This window comes from Temnothorax americanus, unplaced genomic scaffold (assembly GCF_048541705.1).
Source record: "Temnothorax americanus isolate GAGA-0224 unplaced genomic scaffold, ASM4854170v1 Scaffold1, whole genome shotgun sequence".
In the NCBI taxonomy this organism is placed as follows: Eukaryota; Metazoa; Arthropoda; class Insecta; order Hymenoptera; family Formicidae; genus Temnothorax; species Temnothorax americanus.
The window spans coordinates 501,673-515,859 of NW_027509230.1; the positions used below are offsets into that span (position 1 = coordinate 501,673).

The window sequence follows — 14,187 nt, forward strand, 5'->3', positions numbered from 1 at the left end:
GAACAATTGCGGATATCTAGCACGGGATATAAAATATGTTCCCCATCGTACATTCGTGTGATGTCTTAAGATAAAAATTTTCTATATAAATATGACGTACTTCAATTTTTACGTGAAGGACATTTTACCTTTGTTTTTAAACGATACGAATAACAATGATGTAAATAATTTGAAATTTCAATTCGTTTAACTGGCAGATTTTATACCAATGGAATCGATCGACGTCAAACGTGACATTTATGTTCCTCATAATTTTTTGCCGCAAACGACCGCGATTTGCCTCGTCTTTTTGTCCCACGTGCTCGACAAAAAAGCAAGCCACGTTTAATCCGCTCCTTCCCGGCACGATTGATTAAACGGCGTCATTTACCTCCCCGCGGAGGGTCGAAACTGGAAGTCAGGGATAAATTCGAATACGTTGGACCGGCGTCGCAATACTAGATCACATATTCCGTGGGCGCGTATACGTTATAAAATTTTTCGAGAAGATTACGAATCTTTTTCTTTTTTTCTTCTTTGCGAAGCGCAGACGAATATCCAATTCCCGTTTATCACAAATTTTATTGTATGCATTGTCCGCTTGGGATCATCGCCAAGAACTGACTGCCGCTGTGTGCTAAATTATTACTACTATTGTTATCATTAATTGTTATTGTTACTGTCGACGTTATTATTATTGTTAACATCCTGCGTACGATAACAATGAAAGAAATAATTCTTACAGATATATATACGCTATCCGGGTCTGTCTCATCGATATACTACGTACATATTGTCTCTCAAGTACATATACACACGTGCGAAATACAGCCTGCAGTTTATAGACAATAAACGTATGGTATGCGCGCACGTGTTTTACACGATTACACGTGTGTGTATAAATAAATCTAATATATAGGCTATACGGTTATACATACGAGATACAAGATACAATATATAGGACAAGTTACATTGAAAAAATATATGTATGTGTTTTAATTAGGGAGAGGAAGAAGAGGGTAAGCTACGTGCGTTTGTGTAAGCACATGGATATGTATGGTTCATTAACGGTGGCGAGGAATCAATTGTTCGGCCGTGCAAAAAGACGTCGTTCGAGTTCGAAGTAACTTCTCTCCTTTGATATAATTCTCGAATTTTAATCACATTTACATCATTCTCATTTCAGCTTTTTTTCTATTCGTTTTTATCTCTCGAATTTGTTTCCTTATATTTCCGTCCTTCTTTTCTTTATCTCTGTTTACACGCATTCACAAGCGTTTCTATCAAGCGCTACATTATCTTGTCATCGATCATTGTTGTCGCACGCTCCACCGCAGCGTGAAATATGTGCGAACAGGAGAGATATGCGTCTATTTAAGCGTGCCGTTAGTTAGCATTTGAAAATATAATTCGGGTTTACCACCCGAGAATTTGCAAGCTGCCGGAGAATGAATGTCCAGGCGTGTATGTACAAGCAACCGAGAATTTACTGAACGTAATCATGTATTTATGTATTATGTAACGTTATCCGCGACCCGCGCACTGGGATATTTGTCGCTTGCATCGCGCCGAATATAAATCTTAAAATCGGTTGATCGTACTATGCGACAGAGTTTCGAAGAAACCGAGGGGGTCTCGTGTCATTTCAATTTCACCTTAATCTAGACTTTTATGGTATATGTACATGTCCCTTCCTTCTCCCTTCGCGTGGTACGGTCGCGGGTGCGATTGCTTCATCTCTATGACAACTGAATCAGGAATTCTCGTCAAATATAAATATTACACGTTGTACTCGCGACGAGTAAGAGAACGAGAATTTATATTAATAAAATAAAAACGTATAATATAGGAACAGTCTAATAACACAGTTGTTAACAGCTAATCTACGATTAAGTCTATATAAACTTGTTCTCACCGCGGCAAGGCGATTTAAATAAACTTTAGATAAATTGCGAATTAGTAGCTAAAAAGACAAAAATACACAATTTTGGAGAAACATATGAAAAATGAAATAGCGTCGAACGAGAATTTTTAATAATAGATAAGAATAAAAAAAAACTAATAGAAAAAATATCTTTTAACTTGATAAGATATATTCAATAATCACTTCAAATCGCTCCGAACTTGAAAATATCCGCATGCAAAAAATGAATACTTTTTACTTCGTACAAACATTCACTAATATAATACGAGATAATAATGATGGTCCAGAGATCAAGGAAACTAATACTATGGTGTAGACCTGTCTCTTTTATGATTTTTCATTTAAGTTAGTCCTACGATGGGTTAACATTAATACATTTATTCTTATATTTTATATCTTAATTAATCGTAATTACACTACGCTTTTAATTATGTTATAATTTACAAGTTACGCAATGTGTCATATTAAGTTAAGGGATTCAAGAAGATTCGGCAAACGTAGTACGAGGTTGGTGCGAATTGGTTCTCTCTTGCTTCTCTTTTTCTCATTCTCCCTTCCAAAGTTTATAACACTCACTGCCGCTTACAAATAATACTGAATCTACTCCAAGTATTTTCAGCCGCACCCAAAGAGAGACACACACATCCTTATGCAGTATCGTGCGCAATATTCCACAACCTTCTCCGCTCGTGTCGGTATTCGCTTCGACGTCGAATTAGCGAGATGTTAGCAGTTTCACGTGCGTATGTCTGGCAATTAATTTTCCTTGTAAGATTATCGATGAGTTGCAGATCGTCCTCTGCTATTAACTCTTAAAGGAATCTTTTTCATTCATAAGAATAAGAGATATTTAATATAATTCTGATTCTTAATAAAACTTTAAATAATTTTTGAAAAATTTTTGAAAAATTTCTACAATTTTTTATACGATACGAAATATTTTGCCAGATTTTTCCGTCCATAAATAATCAATCTGAATTTACACTCTTAAATAAAAGATTTATTTAAGAGTTAACGATTGACGTTACGTAATCAATGTAATCATGATCGTCTTGTAAGTTTCGCGAAATCTCATTGACGATCGTATATAAAACAGTCTTGGCAAACTGAAAAGTTGCTTTTGCGCATTGCTCGTCGACAAACGCGCGCTCTCTTTGGGGATCACAATAACAGTCTTTTACAAAGGTACGATCTTCTCGTTCCGATGTACCGGGGTATCGTACACGGGCACACACTTGTAATATTGCGGTGGATACGATGCATACGACGCTTCCGAGGGTGACAGACGGCCGCGAAATCGGCTGCGCACGATATGGATTATCAGTAGCAGACACAGTAGCGCGAGTACGACGATTAACGTAATCGGCACTGTGCCCCAGCCCCGGCTGGTGATCTGATTAATCATATCGTTCTCCTTGATCGTCTGGAACAAACGTGATAATGGTAACTCTTAGATTGCTTTTTCTTTCGATAAGTTTGTTAATAATACCATTTTTCGCGATTCGAGAGCAACTCAAGCGTTCGCAAATATTTCCGATATACATAGTTGAAAAAACTTACAAGTTACTTTGTCAAAATGCGTATAATTAATATATCGTATAATGTGGTACTAACGATAAGTATGGGTTAAAGAAATACGTTATACATAAAACATAAAACTCACTGTAATCGGGCATGTGGGGCAACAAGTGCCCAGTTTCGGTGGCAGCGGATTACTGCAGGCCACCGAACAGATGGTTTCTTTACAATTAAGTCGCCCACCGGACTCGCAAGTGCATGTGGTGCAGCTGTTTGGATGCCAAGTCGATCCCTCCGGATGCGTCTCGTTCAAATGGTCCATGCACGAAGCTCGACAGCGGCATATCTGCAAGGAGAAATCCCATCAGTGTCCAATTAAAATAAGTTCGTTTATTGCCGTAGGATATTTCAAAAGGTGCAGTTTTTTTATTCTGATATTCTTGCATTTCAGTTTTTTTAATTCATTTATTCCATTCTTCTATTTTTTTATTTATACCTCTCGTGAAATAGTATAACGGAGTTCCGATCGTCGTACTTACGGGACAGCCGCGCTTGTTCGTCTTGTAACCGAAATTGCACCTCTTCCTGCATCCGACGAGCGGCGGACAGCCGGCAGTGGGCGGCTTGCACTCGCAGAAGGTGCAGTCGTTCTCGTCCATGACGAGCTCGCAGTGAAGGTCGCACTTGACCTCGGGGCAGATTCTTTTGTCGTCCGTGGTGTCCAGGGCGGTGACATTCGGCGTCTGACAGGCGCACACCGGACAGCCGTCCTCGTCCTTGACGAGGTCGCAGTTGAGCCCGCAGTGCGGCAGTTCCGGGCAAACTTTGTAATCTTCCGGTAGCACATCCGGCGCGAGGTCGACCTCCTAGAGAAGACGAGAGTAGAGTCGTCAGTTCGCGAGATAGAAGCTAGGAGCAGCGTTGCTGAGAGGAAACCACCGGAATTCCTCTTATTCGCCAAGTTCGCTTTGCGCGTGAAGATTCCGAGAAGAAAACGTCTTCAGTTGCAGGTAGGTACGCGCGCGTTTCAGAGATAAGGGAACTGTGTCTCTACCTCCTAGCTAGATCACGACATTCACGACTAAAAATCCGCGCGGCGGACGTTGTTGCAGACGGTTGCATTTAGCTAAGGTTGACAGAGAACGTTTCGTGGTGGACGAGCAGATACTACGCGGGAGATTGTATTCTTATCGTAGGTAATCGTCGGCTAACCCGGAGCAGGTCTTGTTCGTCATATCATATTCTAGATTGCATAGTTTTGTGTTTGCATTGTAATATGTTGGATATTACAAGTCTACAGCCTATTAATTCGAAAATTATTTCCAAATTTATTCAATTTTTCAAATTAAAATGTTGATTAAATATAAAAGTAGGTGTAATTGTTTTAACGCAATTCTTTGTAGTTTTGTGTTTCCTATTTGTATTATATCTTCAACGTTAAGTAACATGGCTTTTCCATATTCTTAACCCTTACCAAGTCATCGGCGCACTCGCAGATCGGGCAGTTATTCTTATCCGTTCGGAAGCCGTGGTAGCATTTCATCTTGCAATCGTCTAGAGACATCTTACAGGACTCGTCAGGACGGTGATCGAAGGTGCTATTCGTCAGCTGTGGGCAGTGAGGGCAGCATTCGCCCGGATCAGGTGGTATCGCGTTCTCGCAGGACTTGCACATGGTCGTTTGGCAGGACGCGATTCCGTCCTCGTTGCAGATGCAAGTGATACAGTCGTTCTGTTTCCATTCCTCACCGAGTTTCCTCGAGACACCCTCGTGAATGCAGTTTTGCGGTTTCTCTTCAACCTTTGCCCAGGAGATCGGATCTAGAAAGGACGAGACGAATAAAAAGAAAGTTAGATGAATCGGCATACATTGACACTTTAACTTATACATATATTATATACATATACGTAGGAATACATTTTATTTTTCAACGGAACTAAATGGGATTAGCGGTTAAAAAAATTTCCGTGAGATATAAAGAAAAATGAAGAATTGAAATTTATATACGGATTTAATTTATATACCCTATTAGAGAAGGAGCAAGAGTAGAAAACTTGGAGTATTCCTTATCACAGCGTCACGTAGGTATATTGAAATGTCATTTAACTATCGGATGAAAAAAAATATTTAAGGACATTTTCTTGACAAGACTATTAAATCGTACCAACATCGTTCCATCGCACTGAGATTTTGATGATACGCTAAAAAATATAAGAAATATTTTCTGAAGACAGTTTATAAATAACTCACGGGGAGTACCGCCGCCGGGAAGAGTCGCTAACCCAAATATGGTAGTTTTGCGAGCGAACGAGGGAAAACTTGGGCGAGTGTCTCGGTGTTCCCGGAGTTAGCGAACTTTTGCATAAAACTGTTGCAACGGATTTTTCAACGTCGCACTGAGCGCGTCATTGGCACAATCTCGTTCGCTCCACGCGCAAACGCGATCACGTTTTTAAGATATCCTTCAATCTTGACGAAGAATCGCCGTATTATTAGCGAGGCAACCGGTTAATTATGCATACGAGATTACGAGCGCGTATAGTCGGCAACCGCGCGCGTTTACGCGCTCCTCTTCGACGATCAAGTCATTATTCGACGATTTTCCAGCGGCGACAAGCGCTCGTCCGGTAATCATCAAAGCGCCGGAAATTGCAGAATTTCACAAAGATTTGCAATCTCGCTTAATATTCATAGCGCCCTTAACACGCCTGCCACAAAGCCGTCTTACGCCTCTCGTCGCCGTTAATAACTCGCGAAAATCTAATTATCTGCGACATTATTTCGTTACACGGACGATCGGGGAGGATGGTATCGCTGGCATTAAAGCTGTCGAGCGTTCTTGATGTAAAACACGCGATTAAGCTTCTCGGGATGACTTGGCTATTCACGCGAGCGTCGCGCGTCGTATTTCGCTTAGAGCGCTTTTATTTATGCGCTCTTCTCCTCTCCTTCCCCCCCTCTTTACACAACCGAGTGCCTGTACGTGAAATTTACATGCCCAAGTACGCTCCAGCTGGATAGTAAACCCTTGAGCGCTGATCTTTTCTGCATGAGACAATTCTATACGCGCGCTGCTTTTAAGTCGCCACGTTCGCATCGCCGCGTCAGCACTGATATAACAGATGAATTTGTCGTCGCGCTGAAAATGGTATGTGCATTATAATCAGGCAAGTGCATTGTTCCGTTCTATAAAGAATTCCATTTTTTTAACGCAACTTAACCGGCTGTAAATACAAGTTATATTAGGCGCTGCTTTTGCGATCTCCGCCCACGTGTCGCCGCCCGAGACAAAAAATCCTCAATTATTACCTTGATTATTATCTCGCTATTGACGTCGATTTTAGCACGCGTCTGCTCTCTACAATTCTACATCGCGGCATCGTGGAAAGAGACATGTGGGTCAGGCGGTCGACCGTAGATGCGGGTATATTATTTCTATCCCCAGCTGCGTCTCATTTGCGAGCGTTCATTCATAACGCCTCCCGAACTTTAAAGTGGCGCGTTCCCGTGAAAAATTGACTCGGTAACGCAAAGAGGCAAAAACAACTTTCGCGAGCCTCCGCTGACGCGCGGTCGGCCGGTCGAGCTCGTACTCGACGTACTCTCGTATATAGTTCCCCATTATTTCCTTGTCGCGACACACGTACGGACGTACGTTCGCGTTGAAAGGGGAAAAATTTGCACGAATTTTTTTCATCGGATACATCGTTCACCGACTGGTTGTCTGGCTGGCTGGCTGGCTGGCTGGCTGACTGACTGGCTGACTGGCTGTCGATGGTCCCTCGCGTAATATCTTTTCCCCACCGTTCCACATATAGCTTACACCGCCGGAAAAAAACTAAATTCGTGAGCTTTTGTAAGAAATATGAAAGAGCGGGTGTTCCCTTTATGTGCCCGAAGAACTTTTTTTTTTTATTTCGTTTCATTATTCTGGATGTTTCATTACTCTTTGTAATCTGCACTGCGGCGAGGGGACGATATCGACGGCCGAAATTGAGGGCAATAATAAAAGCGCGCGCGCGCGCGCGCTTTTGTAGAAAATATTAAAGATATAATCTCTCTTAGCAAAGAGAATGGGAGTTCGAGAAGAACGAGAGGAAAAAGAAAGATGTGTTAAATGAAGAATTGTAAGTTCTACGAGCTGCGAAACGAATATCCGATCCAATATCGTAAAGATAATAGGAAAAATTACGCTCGAATTAATATTCCGGACAAATTGAACGGAAGATAATTGTACACATCTAGAAAAACATTTACGGCAAATCAATTGTAAATATCGTTAACAGCTTCGATTAGGACATCAAATCGTTGACGAAGTATAATTAAATTATTTTTGTAATTAACATGTAAAATACACTTTTACAGCGAAAACCGGTGTGTGAGAACATTTATCTGTATAATTTAATCCGATTGTATCGCTATTTACCTCAACGCGGTATCAGGGTTTACGTCAATATTTATTATCGCGTGTACTTTTCGACGAAAGCGTATTAATTAAACGAGGCAACAACTATGTACGCGTGAACGATAATGCGGACTATAAGCTAATGAATATTGTTAACAAGGTAGAACGCTGTTTAACTGTCGCATAGCTGTTTAAACACCGTCCTGTACACAGAACTGGAATGAATTTACCGTATGATGTAAAATGCTGGTATTTAGTTGTCGAGAATTTGATCGATTGAAAGAGATCCGCGATGTCCGAGACCTATTTAATCGATCGAAATATATTTAAACGTATTTAAATATTACGCGTACTTAATTTTTTATTTCCTGACGCAATCGAATATTTTAATCATTTCTCTCGTAAAATTTTGCTGCTTAAATTCAGCATTCATTGAGTGTGATACATCGAGGCAACGCGTTCACTTCCAAATGCGAAAATGAAGTATAATCGAGCACAATAAATCGATATCATTAAGAGAGCCACGAAGAATAATCTCTTGGCCGCGATAATAATATTTCTAGTGTAATGATTTGTAGCTGTCCATAGAGTACTTGGGGTAGAAATGTTATTAAATTTAAAAACAAGCACGGAGCACTATTAAATTTTAACAAAGAGAGATAGAGGAAGAAAGAGAGAGAAAGAAAGAGAGAGAGAGAGAGAGAGAGAGAACGATTTCGCGAGATAAGAATGACTTCATTAAAATTCAACAGGTAGATCGAAAGTTCCAGCAAGAACGGCGATGGTGTAACTTTAAACGTCGTAACTTAAAAACCGCCGCTCGCTGAAATATCGCATTTGAGCATTATCTCTGCTTACAATCTGCGCGACTAGCATTTATAATGCCAGTAGATTCTAGAACGAATTTCAGAAAATAATGGTAGCATTGGTATTTAGAAGGCTATTTAATTTCCACGTAATTTTATAAAAACTACGTAGAAATTTATGTGCTAAATATTTTTTTATATGTGACACCGATAATTGAAAGTAATAGGATCGGCGAATTAAAAGATACACTTTTGAGTAATCGAAGTGAAAAGTTCTGAAAACGTCTTGGTGGATTTTAAACGATGAAAGAGAGAGAGAGAGAGAGAGAGAGAGAGAGAGAGAGAGAGAGAGAGAGAGAGGGGGGAAATCTTCTTCATTTTGTCGTAAAAATCTCTTCGCTCTTTCAGAACCTCATTATATATATATATATATATATATATATATATATATATATATATATATATATATATGTATATATATGTAATTCCGTCACATATATAACGTATACACACTTTATTTCCCTCAGCCCTTCCTCTCTCTTTCGGTAACGGAATGCCGTGCGTCCACAGGAAATGCGTTGATTACGATTGAGGAAGTCCTTCGTGCCGATATCTGAAGTACATTGAGGCTACAAACTCAACGAACGAGCTTGCCTCGCCAGATTGCAATTCGAGCATCCGAGAGAAAGAAAGAGATAGAGATGGAGAAAGAGACGGAGGGAAGGGAAGAGAGGACGTATCGGAGCATTCGGAGCGCGAGAGCAGCGAGCGAGAAAGAGAAAGGGCCGGGAGAGAGAAAAGCAGATATCCCCGAGATATCGATCCGATATACGGCGCGGAGTATTCCGCACGCCGCGCGCCGTTCCTATCGCCTGACAGGAGCCAACCTCGATTACGACCTTACGTAATTACCTGAGGGTCTGCAGTCGTGAAGGGGGCAACAGCTACCGGGTGTCTCCGGCTTGGCCACCCGGACCTCGACCGGCCGTTGACCAGATCGGCACTTGGGCGGCGGACACGTCGGGACGCACTTGCAGATGCCATCGTCCGTCAGGACGCTGTCCTCGGGACAGAACGACTCGGTCCGGTGATGGTGATCTGCAAAATCGGTGTGATTGGACGCCATCGACTTGTGTTACCGACTCGGTACTCGTTAAATAAAAAGACGCATTCTATTTCTATGCTTGTCCCGCTAATTATTATATGGTAATTATACTTGTATTTCTTAATTATCGGTATTTTACGTTCGCGTGAGAGAATTGTATTTTTATAACTTTATAAGCGATCAAGTCAACGTTGTGTGCCAACGGCAATGAAACTTTTATTTCCAAGATTTTATTTATTTTCGGTAAAACATGTAAGTGCTATCTTATATAAAGTGTTCCGTGTCGGTTGTTTAAAATCAACGTTATCATCAACCTGATGTTTTTCAAACGGTACGGTTTAATCAAAGGAAAAGCATGATATTTACACCACCACCATCACCACCACCACCGTCGTATCATTTTCTCAGTTCCGCCAACACAGTCCGATCTTCCCCGTGCACACGGCCATTCGTTACACTCGGTAAACATTATTTTCCGCTGCGAACACGGCCCCTTTTATGGATTCTATTACCTGAGGGAACGCAGTTGTAGCGCGGGCAGCAGTTACCGGGGGTCCCGGAAAATGACCCCCTCACCAGCACCGCCTGCTGACCCGGTCGACACTTGTGGGGTGGACAATCCGCACATTTGCAACCACCGCCATTCTCGTTCGGCATACTATCCTGCGGGCAGTCGTCGACACTGTGCTCGGCTCCTTGAAACAGAAAAATCACCAGTGAGATTAACGTCAGGACCAGAATTCTCGGGGACGGTCCCGACGGTCGGCGATATGTCCGACGAAGGACGGCGCCGTTAAAGCGCTCCACGTCGAAAGATATCTTCGCCCGGGTGTTGGATATCCTGGGATTCTTCTCCAAACGCTTGAAATTGCGCCAGGCTATTCAGTGTACTTTATTATCAATGGTACTTTGCACCAATTTGCTGTCGTACGGAGTGCCTAAAAATTATATGGCCATTACTTTCGTTATATCGGTCCTCGACCGATATAGAGAAAATTTATCGTTGGCAGAAATGTTAAACGCTACAAATAACGTCCGAGTCCCGAGTCATAATTCTACGACGGATCTACGTGAAAAGATTATTTTAATTATTTTGCTTTCTAATTAAATGTAATTTTGTAATATATTCACTGAACGAGATGGAAGTTTCAAGAATATATGTATGTTGCTAGCAGAAGCTTGATATCTATTCGATTTCTATTCATTATTCAGCTCGTTAATTGATCTTCAAGTTAACGATGGCGATTCGTTCTTTCTTTGTCCAAAATAATGTGATGACTGTGGTAATTTCCTGAAAATAATTTTTGCACTCTGTCTTTCCCAGCCTCCGCCCTAAATGAATCTTTTAAACTTAAACCCCTTTCCATTAATAATCTGACAGCAAATGCTCTGTAATTATGTTGATATATGTGACAGACAGACGGATGCTGTATGCGCGTCTCTGTGAAAAAGACTTCGGTTCTTCTGTACGGATCGCTGCGCACCAGTGTCACGAGTTATACGATGTGTACCAGCGACATTAATATAAATTCCCAAATGAGTAAGGAAAAGAGATATATCCTTGTCACACACATACACACACACGCACACACACACACAGAGAGAAAGAGACGTGGTGAGGATCGATTATTTTGTTCAGCGGATTATCCCGACCGAAGATATACACATATTGTCTCATGTGTTCGCGGAGGTTCCGTTGTGCCGGAGAACGAGAAAAATAGCGAGCTTGATGGATGCCAAACTGGAAACCTCGGAGGTATAAATGCGATGCGCTGAGGTATAAAGAGAATGATAAGCGGAATAAGAAGATAGTGCGAATCCATGGCGCACCGGTAAATTCTGTTCCTGGCAGTTTTATAAACGGAAATGGATTATTTTCTAACGATTCATTTGCAACCGCTGCGCCGTGTCTCTATTTGTTTCTTGTAAGTACTGAAATAAACATCCGAGCAATGCAAAAGTCTCGGAGACATCGTAAAAACGTTTAAAGTTAGATATTCAGAGACCGTCGTATTCAATTACGAGATGGCTGTAAATTCTCGGAACTCTATCACACCACGCAAATGTTCATAACGTGAGTCATCGTTGTCTCATACGTACTAAATGTGTTTGTTTGCATACAAAGATAATTTCCTGCAGATTACATTCGTGCGGTCCCAGATTGATCTTGAAAGCTCAGCGAATTATGTTTTTAGTGAAATGGTCACAATTATAGAATTTCCATGTCGTTATCCACCCTACCAAATTCTCAAATTAATAGTTGTATTTTAATTATTCGTTATCAAATAATAAATATAATTTATCATTGTTGTCGCGTTATAAAAGAATTCTGAAATTGATCTAAAAATGTTCAAAATTTTTATGATGCAACGTAAGAATATTTGTGAAATATAAAATTGTGAAATGTGCATAATTGTGAGCGACATCGAAGTCTGTTACAGTTACGTAATATCGCAACGAAAAATTAGATGTGGAAGAATAGAAAAAGTTTAAATTTGTCCTCTGTATGGATTTGGAAAAGCGAAGATCGCGTACATGTACATGAAAAAGATGCTTCCCTGTTGTAGCTGTTAAGGAAAGCGGGATATTCGATATCAAGAAAATTTTTAGTATCATCTTCTAAATGTGAAACTGTAAAGGAAAAGTTCCGCGAGACAAACGCGAATCTTTAAAAGAAACCAAAAATTCAGTCACACAAAATATGGTAAGAAAAGTCGTACCACGTATGAAATACTTTTACAGAGAAGAAGGTGAAAACAATGGCAATTTAGAGAATAAAAAGGAATTGCTTTCACAATTAAAATTTTTCCCTCTGAAGAAAGCGAATTCTCTCTCAAAACTTGGTTTGCGTAGCCTAATGGACTTTAATTCTGCCTGTGAAAGTTTTATATCGAACGTCTCGCTCATACTTTTGAATATAGTCCATAAAATATACATCACAGAACACAAAAAGATAGTAATTTCATCTTTGTGAGAGTCGTCGTTTCAATGAGACTTTTCAATATCAAAGCGGTCCTTACTAGTCCATCGCACACATGACGGAAGTCTCGTTGAAATCGGCGATTGCAGTTGATTCTCGTATCCGTTGGATGAGTCTGCACATCCTCTGGAACGCGCAATCCGCTGTACTCAGCGAGAGGAGAGATCGATGACTTAACAGCAAGAATGCCGTGTGCATGATGCACTCACGCAGTGCATTTCGTGCCAGTCCTGTTGTCCGTTAGTTCTTTGCGTTTCGGCCGCTGACATGACAGAAACGAGAAGATACGATCTTCTTCTCGTCCGGTGCCGGTTGCACGCAGCCTCTTTGTGTCCGCCTTTCGCAATTTCGCGCCGGAGATTTTGAAGCCGGATAAGTCTCGTTCTCGTTACCGCCGCCGCCGGCGAGAAACGTTGGAGAAGAAACGAATATAAAACGCGCCTTTCGGTTTTCGACGGCTTTCGGCTTTCGGTTTTCGGCGTAACTGAAGGGTACATCGGTCAAAGGTTAAGCTGCGGCAAGTCCTTTAGCCGAAAGGGCTACGGAGGACCCTCTCTCTTCATCTCTTTCTCTCACAGTTCGCGAAAACCTCCGTATAATATCCCCCTCGGCGAGCAGAGGATGATATCCATTGGATTTTATTGCATCTGTTTGAAGTCACGGTTTAACGCTCGATGATTCGGTTGCTTTTTATAATCTTTTTGATAAAAAGCGTATTTTAGACTTTACATTCATTTGTTTTTCAAATTTTTCGTATTTTGCTATCACTTAATATAAAGATAGTCAGATCTAATTAAATCTATTTAATTAATTTTATTTTATTTTATATTTAAAAATAGTTTTATTTGTAATAACTAATACTGATCGTATAACAACAAGATCTTATAATATAAACGATCGTATAATAGTTAATCTATTATTAAATTCTCTTAGTAATATTATAAGCAATATAAATATTGATGCAATTTAAATGTAATATTTTTTCATAGTTTTTAATGTATACTGTAAATCACAGGAAGAATTGTATTAGTCATAAGATAGATCACAGGTTAATAAGATATGCTGAAATATCAAGTTTAGTTATAAGTTTCCCGAGACTTAATACAGAAAGCTGTGGTTCATATTCCCCGATCGAGATCGGCTCGTAAACTTCTAGAAAATATAGACGAAATTTCGCTCTCGTAAGAACGAACTCATTGTTCAAGGGCGATTCGAAAGGATCCAGCCATGCAATAAAATGGGTGCTTTCTTTTCTGTTTTTACATTCCGCTATACACTCCCCTAATTTTTTTCGAAGATCCTTACCCATGGGATCGATCGGCGTGTTCTTATCTGTACCTTTCCGTATTTTATGCGTCCGTCCTTAGGTAGATAGCGCGCCTGAGGCACGCGTAAATCGGCACGAATCGCGTCGTAAAGATAGCAGGGTTGGATAGAGACTGGGAAGTAACCGGCGAAATTAACTTTAA

General features: G+C 40.6%; 1 protein-coding gene across 9 annotated transcripts in view; it reads right to left on the reverse strand.

Moving 5' to 3' along the window:
- Positions 1–269: 269 nt before the first annotated feature.
- Positions 270–14,187, reverse strand: part of Cmpy (crimpy) — a 253,083-nt gene continuing 239,165 nt past the window's right edge. For all 9 annotated transcript variants that reach the window (XM_077399403.1, XM_077399237.1, XM_077399148.1 and 6 more), the window contains 6 exons: positions 10,251–10,433; positions 9,546–9,731; positions 4,896–5,242; positions 3,961–4,287; positions 3,567–3,767; positions 270–3,326 (listed from right to left, as the gene is read on the reverse strand). In XM_077399403.1, the coding sequence (XP_077255529.1) occupies positions 3,081–3,326; positions 3,567–3,767; positions 3,961–4,287; positions 4,896–5,242; positions 9,546–9,731; positions 10,251–10,433 (1,490 nt within the window). In that variant the 3' untranslated portion in view covers positions 270–3,080. The remainder of the gene's footprint in view (positions 3,327–3,566; positions 3,768–3,960; positions 4,288–4,895; positions 5,243–9,545; positions 9,732–10,250; positions 10,434–14,187) is intronic.